The sequence below is a fragment of the Camponotus floridanus genome, unplaced genomic scaffold, assembly GCF_003227725.1.
Source record: "Camponotus floridanus strain SB8 unplaced genomic scaffold, Cflo_v7.5 scaffold53, whole genome shotgun sequence".
Taxonomy (NCBI): Eukaryota; Metazoa; Arthropoda; class Insecta; order Hymenoptera; family Formicidae; genus Camponotus; species Camponotus floridanus.
In genome coordinates, this window is record NW_020229692.1 from 184,133 (window position 1) to 205,849 (window position 21,717).

General features: G+C 35.2%; 1 protein-coding gene across 6 annotated transcripts in view; it reads right to left on the bottom strand.

The window, feature by feature from the left end:
- Nucleotides 1-21,717, bottom strand: part of LOC105252011 — a 125,699-nt gene that overhangs the window by 55,326 nt on the left and 48,656 nt on the right. For all 6 annotated transcript variants that reach the window (XM_025412615.1, XM_025412614.1, XM_011259174.3 and 3 more), the window contains 9 exons: nucleotides 17,549-17,714; nucleotides 16,865-17,132; nucleotides 15,239-15,531; nucleotides 12,149-12,401; nucleotides 9,826-10,757; nucleotides 9,381-9,518; nucleotides 8,702-9,087; nucleotides 7,427-8,146; nucleotides 6,756-7,212 (listed from right to left, as the gene is read on the bottom strand). In XM_025412615.1, coding sequence (XP_025268400.1) covers nucleotides 6,756-7,212; nucleotides 7,427-8,146; nucleotides 8,702-9,087; nucleotides 9,381-9,518; nucleotides 9,826-10,757; nucleotides 12,149-12,401; nucleotides 15,239-15,531; nucleotides 16,865-17,132; nucleotides 17,549-17,685 — 3,584 coding nt within the window. In that variant the 5' untranslated portion in view covers nucleotides 17,686-17,714. The remainder of the gene's footprint in view (nucleotides 1-6,755; nucleotides 7,213-7,426; nucleotides 8,147-8,701; nucleotides 9,088-9,380; nucleotides 9,519-9,825; nucleotides 10,758-12,148; nucleotides 12,402-15,238; nucleotides 15,532-16,864; nucleotides 17,133-17,548; nucleotides 17,715-21,717) is intronic.

Genomic DNA, 21,717 nt, shown 5'->3' on the forward strand with positions numbered 1-21,717 from the left:
AATTTTTAACAGGCAAATAAATATAAAATTATTAATTTCTATAAAAATATAAAATTATTAATTTCTATAAAAATCAAATAATAAAAAAATCATTTAAAAAAATTGGTAATATTGAAAATAATAATAAGTTAGAAATAATAAAAAATTTAATAAATATATTTTTAAAAAAATTATTCTTAATTAAAAATAATTAAAAAAATTATTTAAAAATATTTGAAAGATTTTTAAAAATATATTTTAATGTATTTATGCATGTAAAATTTTACATTTTAAAGAAATAGTTTGATCTCTATTAAATATAAATTATTAAAAAAAATTAAATTAAATTAAATTAATTTTAGTTAAATAAGAGATATTATAAAGAATTTATATTTAGAGTATGAACCTAAAAGCTTAATATTTTATCTTACTTATGCGGAAATAATGAGGCAAGTAATTGCGTCCAAGCGATTTCGTTTTTCATATTTCGCTCGGAAATCGCGCGATGGTGAGAAACGAGCGGTAAGAGATGCCCGAGCGCGTTCAGAGGGAACGTTAATGATTTCATCCTGAAGGCTAGTAACCCCTAAGCCATCCGTTCTGGATTCCAATGACGGTGGCGGTGTTTTCGCAGTAATTACGGGGTCGCAATTAGTTCGGGGCCGCTCGCCGCGGCCGGAACATCCGAGAGTTCGTTTCGCTCCATCGTCAAGGTGAAAGAAATGCGCGCCTGCACCGTTGCTTGATCCTAATTGCGCGAACGGGCCGATGATGTTAGTTGGCAATAATGGCGTTTTGGCCGCGTTTTCGCACTTTCGAAATTCCTCGCTCGTCGCTCGGACGATTCGCCGTGAGATAAAATGTTTAGCGAATCAGAATTTCGCGCAATTGTGCCGTATTCGTTCACCGTTACGAAAGTTGCACGCACGTGGTAATCTCTCCGAGAATGTTAACTTAAACAATCTATAAGTCGCGACAAAGAAAGACCCAAGACAGATTTCTATTCTATTTAGATATAATTTCATGTGCTGTGCAAGAGAAATGCATTGCAATTAGAATATCTAGTTGCCATCTGTTGCAAATTATAAATAATCGAAAGTGAATTTTATTATATGTATATTTTATTATATGTTTTATTATATCGAATCTTTGCTTCTTGTTGTTGGATTCTTAACGATTATTAGAATTACAATTATAAAATCTCGTAATGAAATAAAAGAGAAGTGCATAAATTATCTTTAATTTTCATAGAATTTTTTACAAAAAATTAAAAAATATCAATGCAATACAATTGATTCTCGAGAATATTGTAGATCTATATTTGCATTTGTCTTGTATAAATATCTTTATAAATGTGATTTCATTATGATTTAAATTGATATATTTATTATTATTATAAAAGTCAATTAATTAATAAATTACAGATATAATCTCTGTTATTAAAAAAAAATAATTCCTTGCACTCGATCAGAAACAAAATAAAATAAAATATTTAATTAATTAAATAATATCGAATTTTAATTAATTAAATAGATAAAATAAAAATTAATTTTAGAGAGAGAGGAAATACATTATTTCATTTTAATAAACATTTTTAAAATAAATAATAGCATCTGCCAATATTAATGCAAATATAATATATTGACTGTACATAAATTATATTATACTATTCGTCAGCGAAGTCAGAGGATAAAGCACGTTTGTTCGATCCAACGAAGATACGAGATTGACATTCACCATCGCGATATCTTCTCATAATATATAGTATCGCAAACAAAACCGATTGTTGTTATCGTAGACGTAATGCGACCATGTAATCCGTACTTAAAATACAACTCCGAGCTAACAGATTATGTTCGTCTAAATATTGATTATCGATGCGCAGATTATTCGATTATCGATGCACAGATTACGAAAGAGTTAAGAAATTTAAATAAAAATCACAAATGCCGTTAATCTAAAAACCATTTGCTTTCCTCTTGAAATTAATATTTGCTTCATTCGAGTCACAAAAAAGAAATAATTAATTTTAGTTCCAAGTCATTAAATTTTACAGTGGCTTTTCTCTTCGAGAACATCGATTTATAATAACATGTAATTATTGCGACGATTATGCGGAAGATTTTCGATTAATATTACGAGATAAATATTCATAAAATGATAGAAAAAGATTTTTTTCTTGCAAATGATATTTATGAATTTAATGCTCGCCTTTTCGTAACGTTAAATACGGTGAATCTCACGTAGTTGATTAATCAAAAGATCGAGTTGCAAATATCCAACTGACGAATAGAAATCGTACTTTCCGCTTGACTTTGACACGAAGCACGCGGTTTGCGCTTTCAAGTGTATCGAATGTAGTGCCGTCCTAATTACGTGTATGAACGGACACGTCGGTTAGCGAAATCGATGGTCGTCCAGGATCAATGAAATGGACCAAAGAAAATTAGTGGCAATAGGATGCAGGGATGCGAGCGATGAAGTCCCAAATATAATATGAATAGCGATATTGAAAACCACGAGCGCAATCCATCATTTCAAGCGCTTTTAATACGACAGTTTGCAATTTGCGTTTCATATATAACATTTGGCGTAGATTGCATACCCATATATTCAAAAAGTGGAACAATGAATTTCATAGCCGCACGAGTCCAGCTATATTAGCTTTGAAAAAATCAATTAAAGTTCATCAATTCATTTCTTCTTTTTTTTTAGCAATCATGCTTCGGAGACCACTTTTTCCAGTGATAAAATCTCGCTCAACATTTTACATATTCGTCGTACCCCCAAAAGTAATTTAACTTGAGTATCTTGCATGAAATAAATTTTGCTAAATTGATGGTTCTCTGTCACTAGAATACTCGCCGCTATTCGTATCGATAAATTTTAAAGAAACGATATGTTATCTTACAAAGAAGAGATGCGAAGACGTATAAATTTGCGAAATACGCGGGCATTACGATTATCAGAGAGGCATTTATCCTCGGCCAACAATTAAACGGTAATTCTCATCTCTAATCGGAATCGGTGGTCGATGCTTCGAGATTCGACCGACCACCTGTCGCGCAAATTACGACCCTTGCAAGATTAATACTTCGAGCATGGCGTGGACGACATCAATATATGGCACGAGCTTTGTAACCGAGAAGTCATCGACTTCTTCGCCTACGTATGAGATTTTCGTAGGTGTTGTTTTTGGAATTTGCCAAAGACGCAAATAAGAATTAACTCGACTGCAAGATATTGCTGTTATTTTATCATGACTAATGAATTTAGCAAATAGAGGAAATGTACAAAGGAAATATAGAAAATTCTCTCGAACTTTTATTATTGTTGAATTAAAAAGAATTCAATATTTTACTTACAATTAAAATAAAATAATTAAAAAAAATACTAATTAAAATATGTAAAATATCTCTAATATTTTTTTATATGTAAATTAATATATTATATAAATTTAAAAAAAGGGAATTTTAATCGCGCTTTTTGAAAAGTACTTCATTATCTATGACTTGTGAAATCATTTGATTGGTACTTGCTTTTTCATCAAGAGGATTCTCTGAAAGCGACTAAGACGAATGAAAATAACTAAAGGATGTTCTCGAGGAGGATTCGACAGAGAAAGAGAAAGAGAGAGAGAGAGAGAGATAGTATGATACATTGAGCGGTGACATTATTAAGGCATAGCGAAATATGTTATCTTTTACGCGATAGATAATACTCCATAAATATTCAATAAACGTCAGTTATATCGTGTATTGATGTGAAGATTTGATAGATAAAGATCGATATCTTCCTTTGCCGACGAGTGTAGTTTATACGATTTATGGTTGCTGCTTTTATTAGAAGATATTTATGGAGAGTACTATGATTTATAGCACGCACCATAATTATTATGGAGATGAATAAAAATAGTAAGAGATAGATATATTTCTATTTAAACCAAAATGAATAATCTGTCATCTGCGAATTGCAATATCAATCACGAATTATTAATATTTTCCAATATGTTATATGACATGTTAGATGTGTGAATAATGTTAAATATATATACGTATATGTATTTGTGTATGTAATAATATAAAAGAGTATAAAATATTTCCTAAAATCAGCTTGAGTATAATAAAAAGTCAGAATCTGTTTGTCATCTTTTCCAGAATGATTTAACCCTTCAATAAAGACTAAGAGTTATAAGTCAAGGCTTTAGCCACTCCATTTCGATTGATTTGCGAGATATTCCTTGAAACTTCTCGCGGAAAACACATAGTCTTACGATCCTTTGGATGTCCAACGCGAATTCCGCACCAACGAGCTCCAGGGCGCGCGATTTCTGCGGCGCTAAAGCAGGAAGCTCCGCAGTTTCAAGAGAGGTTGGCGGATCGAAAGTTTTCGCTTCTCACGTTTAAAAAGAAGGAAGGAGTTACGCGTCGCGAAACTTTGCGTTTACCGGATTAAGTATCGAGTTCAGAGACGTCAGAAACTCGAAGCGCATAATGTCGAGTTTGGAAGTCTGATAGTGCGCAAACCGACCGGACATCGAAAGCTTTGAGAAAGACGATCAATGCGGCAGTTTACGTTCCATCTCGTATCAAAATTAAATGTTCGCGAATCTAAGTTTTAAATCATGCAAAATTGCAAATTTTTAAGAAAGAATTAATATATCTAATTCGCTCTATTTGATAATTTTTTCAATTTTTTCGCATCATCTTCGAAAGATTATAAATAAATATATGCCTCGTATTATATATTATTTTTGACAGTAGTCGAGAATCGCGATCGTTTCTTCTACCACCTTGTGTTGCGGATGAAGGCACGAATCATACGTGGGCTGTGCGTGGGCGGATTACATGCATACTTAAGCGGTTTGTCAATCGTGCGATTACGTCGCATTACACATGCGTTTCCAAAAGCAAACAAAGAAAGGTCCTCGGGAGATTTATCGTGAATGCGACATTTTCGTTACGACGATATTGAGAAACCACTATGTTGCATCATTATAGCAGAGATTCTCGACACCGACCGCTTTCTTGCAATGACCCCGCAGACTGTTTCAGAAACTGTTTTCAAAGCTTTTGAATATTGCCGAATATCAGGCAGATGATTAAGATCTGAAAAAATATTCTCGTCTGACAAAACGAATCGAGGAATCTTTCTTATAGTGATCTAATCACAAAGAGAATTATGTCACGGGGAAATTGCGTGTGTACCGATTAATCCTTCCGAGTCGACACGACACTCGGATTCATGGTCGAAGTCGGAAATTAACAGATAATGCCAGCTGCGGTGAATTTCAAGCGTATAGGATCTATCTATCGCACATTTGCACGAACTTGGCTAACAGGATGATGCAAAACACGACGGCGGCAATAGCGAGAGAATTAACGTGTACACGCGAAGGCGATACATTCAAGAGAGAATCAAACATCTTAACTCCCGCGGGGTGCATCGATATATCTGCATGTCACGGACATGCGATCTCGCTATTAGTAGCGCCATTACGTTTCTATCCGGCTTTCGTCACTTATAATCGAGTGATTAGCAAGCGGGAAGTGACTCGTGTCAAGAAAGGAAGTGCTCTCTTATCACTAAAATTATAATTATGTGTTAAAAGACGCGTCGCGCTGCATCTTTTATCTTTTGACAGTTTAATCGAAAGTTTCGCACGTGTCGTTTATGAGAGGCCACGTCTTTTTATAACGAAGCGCTTTGCAGCTTCGCGCAGAACTATCGTCCCTGAGTGTCCTTTAGCACGTAAACACATCATAACACGTCAAGTATATTAATATAGCGCCAGCTGCGATGTTTTGTAATACTGCTCGTTTAGATGGCTTTGCATAATCTCTCTTCTTAATAATTTATATTATTAATATACTTAATGATTTATATTATTAATATACTTATAATTTATATTATTAATATACTTAATGATTTATATTTCGATAGGTTCGCATAAAAATTTCTAAACTTCAATATATCTAACTTAATATCGAATTGAATATATCTTTGTGTCATTCGCAAATGTTTGCCGATGAAAATCACTACTAAAAAAATATTATTCTACGAATGCATATGTATTTAATCATTTCCTCATATTAAAATTTTTTTATGAAAATCGTGAGTTTATATATGACATATCAGATCCGATGTGAAATCTAATATCTGCAGAATGCTTAATTTTTTGTACTTTATTGGAGGATTATTGAAAAAAAAATTAAATTTTAATTGTAAAAATCGATACGTTAATTAAGTACGGACTTGTAATTACATTTTTTTTAATACCATACACACATACATGTTAAATATCTAATAAATGTTATAGCGTACGCTATTATATCGATTTCAAGAAGCTTGCTAATAAACGCATGCGATCGCGTAACATTCGCATCCAAGGCTTAACTCTAATCCCAAGGATGTGCTGGCAAGGATAAGCCGATTCCCGGCACGACTCGCGTATGCAGAGCACGTATAATGGAATACCCGACGGGATTTCGATCCAGGAGAGCCAATTACCAGTGCAATCGACCGCGCGCGCAGCATGGTAGCCCAGCAACCTAGTAAACTTAACCGCAAGATTTAAACGAACGCGGCCGCGTACTAATATTTAAGGCGAATCAATTCGCCGACCACCTGCCTCGAAATTGCCTCCGCCGTTTCGTTCGATCAGCTGATGCAGCTGTCACGATTTACCGGTGTATTTCAATAACTTCTATCTCTTTCTCCCTCCGCGAACAAGTCGATGGGGAATACGCGAAAAATATACTGTCACTAATACTCACCTGTCCGCCGTATTGTGCGCTAGGAAGGACTTTGGCAGCGACAAGGATCGTTGATGAGGGTCTAGGATGATGTCATCCGTGAGCGAATCCTCGCCCCGAGTCGGCGCGCTTCCGGGCCTGGATAGCGTACCGTCCTTCGGCGGCTCTATCAGCGTCTTTAGCGAACCGATCACGGCATCCTCCATCGGCGTAGATGCGCCGGAGCTCTTCGCATTCCGCGGGCTCTTTGTCACCGTGCGATCCGACGTGGTGATCCAGATATCGCTGCTCGAAGACGACGATGTATTCGTCGACGAGGAGGCGATAGGACCACCGCTCGGCGATTTGGTGGCAACGTTCATTCCTTGGATGGGCGATACCCTCCTGTCCTTATTGTCGGTGCCTTCGAAAGATCCCGGAAAATCGGGTTTCCGATACACTCGGTGATGCATTTGATCCCTCTTCTCCACTCCGGAACCTGTTTCATTCATAGCAAAAACGTTATTGATGTGATAAATTGTTTTTTGTTTATTAAATATTAAAACAAAAATAATCACTGTATTTTATCGAATAAAAAATAAAATATTTATTGATTTCAGGAAAATTAGTTTTTATACTTTCGCAGAAATTATTTAATGCAGTGCCATTTCTTGTTTTCTAATTTTTAATAATTTAACATATTTGTTACAAACCATTGCCATTAATTCCCTCCAGTGGTGACCATCTGTTAGTCTGCTTGAGCACGCCCTTGGATCTCTCTTGATACTTGGAGTTACCCTGCTGATTGTTTCTTTTTCTTAAATTATCTCTTTCGCGCAGCTCTCGATCATCCATCCGTTCCAGGGAAGCCGGTGACGAGCTAGCGCTACCACGGTGGCTGCCGGTGTCGGTGGAAAGTCTTTGATGCGCCGGATAACTCTGCGATAGCTTCATGAAGACCGGGGGTGGTGCCTGATTTGGCGAATACAGAGTTTCTCTTTGGGAGCAGTGAGGCCAGAAGTCACACGTGCTGCTATTGCAACGTAGCTTTGTGTCCGAACTGATGCAGAAATCTTGATTGACAGACGGTGCGCTCGTATTTGGCGTCGTCGCGCCTCTCTGTAGCGTTCGCGGTCGCCGGGATTGTTGTTGCTGCTGTTGCGACTGCTGTGACTGCTGCTGCGGCTGCGAAGAGTTGAACACTTTCGACGATTGATGTTGTTGTTGCTGCTGCTTGGAAGATATGATGTAGACATCGTAGGTATTGGGAGTGCCTCGCCGTTGCTCTTGATTTTCATCGCGACGTTCGTAGCGACTTGACAAACTGCTTCTTGGCACGACTCGACTTCTCGTGCCATACAGATATTCGGTTACTACTTCCGTTTCGCGAAGAAGATTTTCGTTTATGGTGTCATCGGTAGACTGAGCCTTTCCTAGACGTTTGGAAAAGATGATCGAATACAAAACTGAAATCGATGGATTTAATCCATTTTGATTATTGAGATTTGATATACGCGTTCTTTACGAAAATACTTTTCCTCTTGTTAAATCTTTTTATTTATATTAAATTTTATATAACAAATATTGAATATGTTCTACTTTAACACTATGTTAGTTTTTATATTGAGTGTTTTAAAAAGAGAATATGTGATTCCCTTTATATTTTTTTCAAAACTTTTTCTATATTTATTATATTTTTTTAATTTTTTATAAAGCTTTGTATTTTATATACAAAATCTTTTTTGAAATATAAAATACTTGTAGATGATAAAAATACACATATAAAATTGATATTACAAAAGACAGGAAATAATTCATCATTGATATTTTTTGAACACGATCATTATTCTTTCATGAAAGCAGCTTTGTAAAATATGCTTACAAACATTTCTATCTATGCCCCCAATATCCCCCCCAATATAAAATATTCAATACACATGTGCAGCATCGAAAATTGATATATAGAATATTTGAGACGTAGTACTCACTATTCTGAAGAACGTGGCGTTTGGGCCTCTCGTTTCCTCGATCATTCACGATCTTCACGACAACTCTGTGAGCCTCGTTTGATTCTCGAGAGTGATCCCTCTGCGGTCCAGTCGTTCCCGGCGACCTTTTCTCGGGCAATTGGAGACTTCTGGATCTTCTGACCCGGGATTGATGAGAATCGGGTGACATCTGATTGGTCCTGGCGCTCTGAAGCTGCCGTGAAGCATTATTACGTCTGAAAGGATTAGGTGTAGGTGATCGTCCTTGTCGTTCCTCACTGGTGGATGAGGAGGAAGATGATGACGAGGATGAACTGAACATCTGTTTCCCTGACTCGGAGGATCCTGGCGATCTTCTCAGTCCCTGTTGACTTCTATGGATTCTCCTGAATATAACACTGCGTTTTATTTTCGAATAAAATATCGCGAAAGATTTGCACTATGTAATATTAAATTTATATTTTTCCTCTATAATATTTATTCTTTTATAACATATACAATAATAATTACTAATAATTAAAAAAATAATTAAAATTAAAAGATATTAAAATAATTATTTTTGTTGTGTAAACAAAAAGATTATGTAGAAAAAAAATTTTTTAAATAAGATTTTTACAATGTTTATTATTTTTTTTATTAAAATTTTATTTCTGAATTTCATTAGGTTTTATATGCCTACCCTTGTCTGTTGGGCGAAATTCGTTCGCCGTTGGCACGAATTGACTCCGTGGATGAATTCAATGCAAGAGCTGATGACGACACTAAACTGAGATTTAAGGATGAACTGGGGTTTTCGTCTTCGTCACCATCCTCGTATCTAATATTGAAAAATCAATATATTTTCGATGAACATTTTTAGATTTCAATTTTACTAAAAAATTTACTACCTTTTACATACGTCAATTCACAGGTATATATTCACACATATATATTTTATTGGTTAATAAAAATAAATGTGTGTATATATTTGCGGTGCGGTTTTAATTCTGCGAGATTACTCCTAATCTATCAAATATTTTTAACCCAGATAAAACGCAGTCATTTTCAATAATTTTTAATCGTTAATTTTTAATATTAAATAAGCCGACGAAGTCATTAATCGCAATTAGATTTTTTTCACATACCCTTCAACTGAAGAATCTGTATTCTCTGCTAAGCTGGGCATAATGGACTTGGTGACACAGCTGTCGAGACTCCTGAATCCCATCGACGACGACGATGAACTGGATGACTCGAGATATCTCTGCGCAAACTGTGATCTTCTGGAGGATGATTGATCCTCCAAAGATTTGGCCTGCGCCATACGATACTGTTGTTGCTGCTGCTGCTGTTGCTGCTGGCTGGAATTCTGTCTCTTCGATCTGGAAGCTGCCGAACCGAGATTTTTCCTAGATCCGGACGGTAGGGAACTCCAGTTCACTTGATGAGGCGGCGGGGTCGGAGGCGGACTGATGATGTCGCTATCGACGATGGCGTTCGATCGCGGCAAAAAGGGCGCCTTACTGCCGTAATTGTTACGCCCGCCGGAGGAGTGCCTGGAGGAAGATGATTTTCTGCCGGTGACGGCATCTTGGAAAGCCGGCGGTGGCGATATAATCGGTGTGATCGATGGCGGCGAGAACGATTCTGGGATGCTGTGCGGCGACGTGCAGGCGCTGGTCGTGATGGAATCGAAATCCTGGCTATGCAGTGCGAGGAAGTCTGGCCTTTGCGAATCTAATCCTCTGGCAAAATCCTGCGGGCACTTGCCCGGCTCACTGTTGCAGTGATAATCCGCTAGCTTGACGGCCGCGCGTCGTGACAACGGTAGAGTGCCAGTAGTAGCGGTTACCAGGTTGCTCTCGTAGTTTGCACGACGATTCTCGTCGAGAGACCGTTGTTGCACTTGCACCCAGCCAGAACGGCCGAGATAAACGCCATCGACCTCGCGATCGCACCATCGGACAGGTGACAGCTCGCGGCTGCAGTCGCCACTGATGAACAGCTCGCCGGAAGTGCCACTATTACCCGAGAGGAAAGAATTCGTAGCCTCACGTCGACGAGCACTGGAGGATACCTATATGGACAAGCATTCTCGTCGCTAATGGATTTTCTAAACATTATTTTAATTTTTATTCTGTCACGTCATATTTGTTTATTTATTTAATCACGTTAATGTTTGAATAATGCAACAACAAAGTTTGAATCTAATAAAGTAATAACGTTCTAATTGATATTAGAAAATTGATTTGGAAAAATAATATAATTTCTCTCATTATTTTTCTTATATATATATTTTTCAACAATTAATAGTTCTATTTATTATGCTATTATAATTTATATTAAGTACTTAAATTTAACGTTACGTGATTTTTTACTTTTTAATATCTGTAGGAATAACAATAATTATAGTTGCAGAAGTAAAATGAGCTCGTGTATCAATATCTAATGCAATAGTAAATATATGATGAGCTGAAACAAAACCTGATCCAAGAGTTATAATTACATAAATTATTCCTAGAGCTCCAAAGGTTTCTTTTTTCCTCTTTCGTTTACAATAATATAAGAAATTAAACAAAATTCAGTAAGAATTAAAATATAAACTTTAGGATGGCATAAAATCAAAATAAATGTTGATATAAAATTGGATCTCCTCCATCAGATGGATCAAAAAAAGAAGTATTAAGATTACAATCAGTTAATATTATTGTAATTGCAAGACAGGAAGAGAAAGAAGAAAAATTGCAGTAATAAGAATAGATCAAACTAGGAGGGGGATTTTATTAAGAGAAATATTAATGTTTATGTATATTTAAAATTGTTAAAATAAAATTAATTGAAAATATACTCTAGCAATATGAAGGGAAAAAATAATTAAATCCACTGAAGGACTCTATGAAAAATATTAGATACTAAGGAGGGTAAATAAAGTAAATAGTTCAGCCTGTTCCAGATCCTTCATTAATAAAATTTCTTAGAACTAAAATAGAAAATGAAGGGGGTAATAATCAGACTCTTATATTATTTACATGATACAGGTAACAATTATAGTAAAGTTAAATTAAAATCTGAAAAAGTAATATCTTAATTTATGTTAAAAAGATTAAAGGGAGAAAAAGAAAGAAAATATACGGCACTATTATTTCTCATTATCCTTTTTGTACTCAGTAGAATACAAAAATAATTATGGGATAAATCATATAAAACCATTTTCGTAAATATTAATTATCGTTAATCGTAATTTAAACGATTTATTATCTTCTTTTTTCGAGCGGTACGGAATAAAAATAAAAAGAATCATCTAAACTTTTAATACTAATTACGACAATTTTAGTTAATATTAACTCCGGGACAAACTATTTTGTTATTATTCTCCTGAAACTCTCGCAGGAGCTCGACCTGTATCTCAGATTTCGCAAATAGACTGACGGAGACGCCAATTTATGTCTAATATAGGATTCTGCTTACCTGACCATGACTGTCTTGTCGATGCTGCTTAAGACTTGACGTCGACGTGGTCGACGTGGATGTATCGTGACGTTTCAAGGATGGTATCGAGCTACCGCGACTGTAAGATCCTCGTGTGTTCCCGCCGGATTTGCCTCTGCTACCTGCTGTCTGACTCTTGTTGCTGCCGACGCTGTACGAGGAGCCTTGAGAGCCGACTTCCCAAGGGTCCGCCGACGCGTTGCGAAGATGGAGGATCGACACGTTCGGGCCCCTGCAATCAAAATTTTCCTCCCTTCAAGTTCAGCTCTCCACGCACAAAATATTCCAAGAATATAATATAATCATTTTTTCTGCAGACACATACATATAACAACGCTTATCCTTGAAATAAAGTTTCGTACAGCTGATTAGCATTTATATAGTGACGATGGGATGAAATTCGTTGAATATAAATTTAAATTTTATTCTACCTGTTTAATAATAAAATATAATAAGTAAACATATAAACATATATTCCGGGAATTTTAAACGAGTATGACATTTTTTTCGTTAGTAGGTATGCCTTATTTTATTATCGTTTTTTAAGTACATGTTTTTTTCTCCCATGTCCTCCATGATATGCCATTGCAATTATTGGAATTTATGTGCAGGATGATAATTTAATTTCAATTTTAATTTTAAATGTAATGTATATTAAATCTCTCTTAATTTAATAAATTTTTATAAAATTTTATATTTCTTAGTCTTCATGTAATTTACGCATTATTGAGATTAATGGAGTTGCAATCATACAAGAGTTCTTTCACGGCTACGTAAATTCGTATCCTGTTTTCGTACTTCTTTTGATTTGCTATCATCAAATCTAAAATTTCGTTTTACTTCGTTGCAAAAGGAAATCGACTTGCGATGCACTTTTAGTATCTCTGGGGATTTTATGCGACACTTGGCACAGGAAGGCTCTCGCCTCCGCCGACGTCTTAAAGTAAGATAGATGCGCCCGTTTTTGCTTATATATACGCCTCCTCACTTCTTCTTCGCGGTATTTTCATTCGCTTCTCTCTCCCCCATTCAACGATATCTGTATCATATTTGACGGTTAGACGATGAATATTTATAAAACGAAATTGTACATTAAGAAGTATACAAGAAAGAGAGAGAGAAAGAGAGAGAGAGAGAGAGAGAGAGAGAGAGAGAGAGAGAGAGAGAGAGAGAGAGAGAGAAAGCAAAGCTGCATTCAGATTGCATTGCATACATCTATGCATCAGCTAAAAACCACAGTGAACATCAGATATCCGGACAGTTTTCCTCGGATAAGATCTTTTCACAAACAAAATACATCTCCGCGTATATCTTTCCTTCTTTTTTGTTTCTGTCATTCTCTTCCCTCGTACGCTTCTCATTGTATAGAAAAAGCCTGTCATAAAAAAGTTCTGTCATAGACCATCGTGGAAATATTACATTTCACGCTATACAAGGAGATGAAATTTTTTTTCACAAGAATATTAAGATTAACAAGAAAGACAATTTGCGAGTGTGAAGCTCGCCTATAAATTTCTCTATAAAACGAGCTCGGGGTATAATTGGTAGACTAAATATGATTGATCTTTTCGCCACACGGCCTGAATAAAGTTCGTCGTCCGAAAGATTCGCCGTCATTTGCGCACGATCAAAGAAATCTCACAGGAGATGAGAAAAATGCTCGCGAAATTGAAATTCTTCGGAGGAGAATTCGAGTCGCCTCTCAAAGTCGCGCTGATGCTGCCATATTAGATGCTATTTTGATCTGTCGGATAAATTCGAAATTAGCTGCTCGAAAGCACTTTAAGAGCTTTTAGTCGGCAAAATCATTGAAGAAGACGTGATTTTATGAGAGTTTCAACTTAATTTAACGGATGTGCTGAAAAGAATTATTAATGAAAAATGCAGACGTCTTTATTGAATTTATGTAAAGAGTGCAAAGCTCGGCATAATTTATGGAACCGTTAATTAATTTGGGCTAAATGTCCATATGGTGAAACTAGGTGACAAAGCATATTTCGGGCATATTATTCGCTGCGAATAACCTTTAGTCGATATCGTTCCACATATGGCTGACGAAATAAATCGGGCAATCGCTACCACGGATAGAACGAAAATATCTGTCCTCGATTAATCATATTTACCTCTTAATCGACATGATACGTAGAGAGTTGTTTGCTTCTTTACTCATGGTGTTTTAAATAGAATCATTCTTTAAATAGAACATTCTGTCAGTCCAAACAGGGGATGGAATAGTCACTGTCAATCCACAGGCTGCAGATTTATATTTCTCTCTCTCACTTGTGTTATCTAGTATATATTTTGCGTTCATTAAAACTCATTTGCATGCGATTGCAAATTCGTTAAATTTATGTATGAGTAAACACCGACAAATATTTTTTAGATGAAATAAACTTTTTATGTCGTGAATTTTTTAAATTTCTTTATTATGTAAAACATTTTTAAGGATCTCTAATTATCCTCGCAGATTAATGGACAAACAATCGGCCTTGAGAATCTACTGGATTTGGCATTTGCTCAATGAATTTTAAACTCCTTCCTGTAAACAGATTACGTTCGACGAAGAGTATCCGCCAAGTGTACAAAGCGCGAGAAGAGAATGGTCCTCGCGGTAGTCCGTTGGGCCTCATGAAATTTACATTATATGTAAACACTGCTGCATCTAGACAGACTCTAAGAGGAAAAGGGAAACTCGAACACACAGAATGATGATGAAGCGAAAATATTCGCTCTGTTTCTGACACGACACGGACTCTTATCCTGAGAGATCAGATTTTATCCTGAATGTTTTTTTCAACAACACAAGGAGTCAGTACACTATAACACACACGATTTTACCAGACGACAATAACCATTCAACGAAATTTTCTCAAATACACATAAACGCAAAAAATTCGATTTTTCTATAAGTTTTCTGATCTTGCACTTCGAAATATTCCGAAAGCAATTGCCAAAGGCACTACGCGATAGCCAGTAATCGCGAAATTTGTAGGAAACTCACAGAACATAATGAGACCACTTCGGTCGCGGCAAGGCTAAACGAAAAGCGAATTAAACACGCAACATTACCTGTCGATACGCGAGATAGGATTGGCGATCTCGCTTGTATCTGTAGCCGGATTGACTCTTCGTGGTGGCAGAGCGGGAGGTACAGTTTGACCGGGGGTCTGACTCGAGGACGAGGTCGAAACGGGCCCTCCAACGCCCACGTTACCCCCACGTATCCCATCCTCGACCGAATGTTGTCTCGAGGACTGCGAGTTCTGCGACAGCCAACGGCGTCCGGTGCTTCGCGTCACTACCGTGGGTCCGCCAGGCCCGGGCTGATGACCTACCACGTTTCCACTGTCCAGCGACGTACTCTGTAACCAAAAAAATCCAAGGCCATTCTTCGTGGGCACGCGAGAGAAAATCTGTGGGACGTAACTTGCTAACGAATTATTCAGATAAGAGACTGAGATGTATATTATATTTCCTGTATACAAAATTTACTATAATAAATAATTTAAATTTCCGCGATTTTATCTCGATAATGTTTCGATTTCAATTATTTATAAAAAAAGCTATTGAAACGGAAATCAAAATGTAATCGTATCACGTTACGTTAGTAAAGTTTCTCTTTTTTCCGTCCGCTTTTGGATTCCTTTATTAATCGCGACTCATTAGCGGCTGCCATTATCACCAGCCGTGATCGTTATGAAATTGTGTCAATCGCTAAAGGGGGGCCCGCGTTAGGGTATCATTATCGTTACATTGGATCACAGATTAAACTCGTGTGGCCGTATAAATGCTGCGCGACTGTTTCTACTTCCAAATACGGTCGAAGCACGTTCGAGCGACTGGCAAGCTGGCGCAACTCCGTGTGTCGATGAAAGTATTTTTATCCTCGTCCTGTGACCAAGAAGAGAACTCGTTCGTCGGTTGATCTGTCGATGAGTCGCAAGTCCCGTCAAACGTGCGTGTCATTTTATTGACTTTTATTACTCCGTGTGAGCCAACATCCCATTGATGCGCTGTCCGATTTTAGAACAGCTGTCTGTCAACTTATTTACAATGTCACAATCGATCGAACAAGCTTCAGATAATAAAAAATTAGCTTTAAAAAAATATATAATTTTTTTTTAAAAACCGGTAATTTCAATCGTTTCTTATAACTGCGCTAATATAAAGTAAAGTGAAAATATTATTATGAAATGCTGATAAAATATTATGAAATGATGAGGAATCAATCATGCCAATGTTTTTCATAACTGAATGTTTAATCAGCATATTGTGATTTGAAGCAAAATATCCTCTTTCTTTCAAGGTTGATATGAAACTGAAATGAATATTATCGCAATGCACGCTAAAATTAACATTAATATTACAAGTGTTAAAGTCGTGTTACAGAAAAAAAATATCGCGCATTGGGAAGCTACGAAAGGCATACATCCTATCTGGAGACGTCATTTATTGTCAATCAACAAGCATATATGGTAATGAAGTTTTAATTCATAAAAGATCTAGGTTAAATCTATCTTTAGAAATATCTAATTTATTGCTTTTATCCATATGTTGCTTCTAATAAATCAAAAGAAAATATCACTTCGATGATTCTCATCACAATTAAATAACGATAAGTAGTAATGCCGATCAATAATATAAATTAATTAAAAATTATACAATTTTATACAATTTTAAATTTCGAATACATACATTAACGTGATTCTTTCTGGACGTAACAGAGGAGTCCTGCGAAGATCCTCTTACGTAATGTCGAGAAGAGAAGACCTCGGCGAGCCTGGATCTTGCCGAGCTTGTCGCATTAGACTTCGATTTATTTGGCGGCGAGCCATCGGTGGCGCCTGCTAAATTCGGATTGCTGCTCTTACGCTCCGGAAACACTAAGTGCTCGATGTTCGGCGTGTATCCAGGATCGCTCCTGACGATATCTTGGAGCGTCACGCGGCTGGGTCCGCCATTACTGCAATAAATTACACATAGTGCCAAATTTCGTCAATTGATAAATGGTTGTTAATGGCGATGTACAATTACTACTTGAATTACTTGGAATTAAATGCCCATTTATAGAGGATTCGATTTTCAAACAATATTTTTTTATTAATTAATTAATTTCAACAAATTATTCTGCTCGATATCCGACAAAAACAATTTTAACTATTAAATGATATATTATTTTCCTTTATAAAATCGCTTTGTCGCGTAGTATCTTAAATATAGCCGTCAATTTCTTACTTAAAGATAAATCTTTTTTACAAAAATTTATTTTATTAATGCTATTACTACTACTTTAATATTTATGCAAAAAAGATATCTAAATTATTTTTTCAATTATTGATTAAAACGAATTCTTGATAAATTTGCAAATTATGAACTGACCTGGGTCCGAATCCATGTGACTGTCTTTGTCCCCGTCTTTTCCCGCTGCCACGACCAGGCTTGATATTCGTCGCTTCGGCCAATTGCAGCAAACGATTTCGATGCTGCCGTAACAGCGGGTCTTCCCGACGATTCATTCTATCCTGTGCACCTGGAATCCTGCATTCTGAAATTATTCCAAAATGGAAAAAAGTTAATTCTCATTAGAAGATTATATTTGTACTTGCTCTTTGATACTTTTATGCGACGCAAATATAATTTGCACACGAATGATAATATTTTTACACTGTTATTTTGAATATTTCCCAGAATAAAGCAAAATATTCTTTCAAAGTATATAATAATAGAAAAAATATTATAATAAAAAAAGTAAAAAATAATAAAAAAGATTTAAGAAGAATTATTGTTTGTTTGTAAAATTTTTTATCGGCGCGAATACAAGAAGCGTAACACATGCAAAAGAATAAATTAATTCAAATATTTATAACAACGTTTACAATAACAAATAATTTAGTAAATATTATTTAGTAAAATATATGTCTTGTTTACAATCTATTATAAAATTCATAAGAATGTAAAATAGCACTTTTAATTTTTTCCACGAGAATTATTTGAGATCAGAGAAAAATTTATGCTACGGACACATTATTTGCGCCGCTTTTCACACTCGTTTTCTCTTTTATCTCGCTTTGATGCGAAAAGGGTAGAGAGATAGTAGATATATGAAAAGCATGAGAAAAATGATGTCCTTTTCTAGCGCAAAAATACCAGCCTGCTAGATATTGTTTTAGCTCGCCTGGTTGCCTTTAAAAATATTTCCCTCTTGCCTCCCGAATGAGGTAATCCCTTATCGCGTATATATAAAATTTTATATTTTTTTGGAAAAAACGATAATTTCCTCTTGTATCAATTTCCATTCTATTGTGTAAATAACATGATTAGAACTTGTATCTTTGCTCGACATTCCATAAAAAAATCTTTTAATTGAAGAATGGAAGATGTAGAGAAAAAAGTGTTATTTCTAAAGTATCATTAAAATCATGTGTTTTTTGCTTAGCATATTTTGTACATTCCAATTTAATTTATTAATCTTCAAAATTTTTTGTGAAAAGATTGCATATTTGATTATACGCAATTATTTGATGTAATTCTCATACATAGCAGCTTTATTATGATAAATGGTAGCCCGCCAATTATCTGGCAGATCCTCATCGTCGAAAATGATGAAGCTGGTGAGTAGTCTCTTCTCGCATGACAATCGACAATGATATATTTTCTCTATGCATCGCGCTTAAGTGACATTAATTATCGCTGAGAATATCAAGGAAAAAAGTTTAAATATTATCGCGAATAATTAATTATAGAAGCAATGTGTCGGAAAATGTAACATGTGTCAAAAATTATGAAATTAGCTAATAAGAATATTTTATAGAAATATTTTGAACATTTGTTGAATATTTAAATTCCCAGTCCATCATTCGATGTTTCCAATACGTGAGAAAACTATCAAAATTCTAAAAATGAAATTGTGATAAACATACAGGATGTTCTTTCAATCAAAGATACTTTAAGGCAAGTAAGATAAGATTGCATCTTGAGTTGCATCTTGAAATTCATCGATCATTGTCGCAGTTCACTCGGGTGAACATATCTACAGCCGACAATTTTTTCACCGAATCGAGCTCGCCAACTCGATGCTGACGCGCCTTAAGCGACGATTTTACTTCCCATTACAAATCGTTTTCCGATTCCATTAAGAGTCACCGCTCTCTTTTACAGCTCCTGAATACGTTGACGCGTAATCTGTATTTCAGTTCAGTCGGGCTCAATGAAAACCTCGTTTCCCGCCACTTCAGGCAGGAACCTCTTCCGCGAGCCCATCGGCGACAACTCCATTTATTGAAATTTAACAACGATTTTTCCTGTCCGAGCTCCGTTACAAACGCTAGGACTGGAATCGAAAGTTTTAAAAGCCGATCGGGCATTATGCGAAAAAAAAAAATTCAGCACATGTTCAGCAACATTTTCTTTTAAGTCGGCTAAACGTTCTGAAAAAATAATCGATTAAACATTTTGGAAAATTAATCTAGAAAAAAATTATATCTTTTCGCATGATGTATTTTGAGAACGTGTTAAACGAGATATTTTTCTTCATAATTTTATTTGAAAGTCAACATAAGCCACGAGAGAGAGAAAATGTAATTTTCGAGAATCGGAGATCACGTTGGTGCGTCGTTAATTTTGTTCCGTTAGATTCCGTTCGAGGAATTGCGGTGATTCGAAATGTAATTTGTTGCCTATAAAAGTATCGTTCGTTTAGAGTTATCGTCGCCGGCGGCAGCTAGGAAAAAAGACGCAGAAAACGCGGAAGCGGTCAAATCAAAGAGCAAATCGCGTACGGTTGTTCGTCGCCGGGGGATGATCGGATTTGCGTACATTTGGACAACGAATTGCGAGACGTGCGATGGTAACCCACTCCATAAATTGCGAGTTCTGATTGGGATTTACGAGTGGAGGGTGCAAGCACGCGTGCACGTTGTGGTCCTCTTTAATACGAGAACCACGAAGTGCACCGTGAGTTCTCCAATCGAAATTTATGGCTGGGTACCTCGCGAAAGAAAACAGGAAAAATGAGGGAATGAATCTCACTAATAGAAGGGGATTCCATTGTAAATTTTTATGTTTTGAAACAACATAAATGTTTTCGATACTTTTCATTTCTTTTATATTAATATTTTATATATATTTTTAAATTTTATATTTTTATATTTTTTTATATTTTTTATATTTTATATTTTTATATTTTTTTATTTTATATATATGATTTATCAAATAAATTGTCTTTTGATTGATATTATATATATAATACATATGCCAGATTCTTAAAATTAATTATTAATATATTATTAATATATTTTTTATAAATATTAGTTTGTAATTAAAAACTGTCAAGGATATGGATTTTTACGACTTAATTTCCGATAATGTAGATAATGAAATATTCTTGTCCTTTGTATTAATCACAAACAGATTTTATTTTGATGGAACTTTAACAAAATTCTGAATTTGCAAATCCATCTATATCTGTAAGTCAATTATTTGTAAATTCAACAATTGCGCGGAACTTCACCCAAGTTGAAATAAAATAAAACGATAGGAATTCCTTTGAATATTCCTATCTGTGCAAAACTAGTAATGAAAAGATAGAAACAATTTGTGCAACAAATAGAAGGGAAGATTAATACGTGATGAGGTTTGAAGAAGGGAAGTGAGTTCTTGATTTAATACAGACGGCATTTTATAACTTGAATTTTATCGTCTAGAGTTCTATCCTAACATCGAATCACGTACTTCGATAACATGAGTCTAGATTTGCCGGACATATGTTCCAGGATCACTGCCAACTTGCGAATAACGTGAATCGCTGACAAAAAAATTATAGTAAAAGAAAAGAGGAAAGAAAAATTTATGAGTGATTTATCACATAAATGTTGCGCGTGCTCTATCATCGATATCAATTATTAGAATAAAACAATTAGAATTAAAAGCAGTAAAATAAATAAATAAAAATTAAAATACAATGAAAAATATAAAAGAAAAATATATATTAAAAATATATATTAAAAATAAACATTATTATATAAAATGTGAAACGAAATATATATAAAGACATTTACATATTATATGAATAAACGTAAATCTATATTTAAAATATAAATATTAAATTCAAACTTAAAAGAATCAAAGTTTTAATCTCCTATTTTATTTTCTTTATAATGTTGAAATGCACCGAATAAAATCTTACGTCTACCTGCACACTTAATATAAGAGTCGAGACGATTCATTGGTATAGCGGAATATCTGTCTGCAGGCGTTGCAATAAATAACTATGATTTAAAGAAAATTCGCATTTCGCTTATGTAATTCTATAAAAAATATCATAAGACTTAAATTTTTGTTCAAACAATGAATGTTTGCATATTATTTTCATATAATTTGATGATAATATTAGTGGACTTTTCCTTAATCTTCATATTTCGGAACTTTCTATAACCCTAAATCTCTCGGTATAGAAAATCAACAAATCGAAAGCAGGACACGTTAATTAAAAATAAACATCCACATCTAGTAAGCGGATTAATGTTGTTCAATTATATAGTATAAGAACT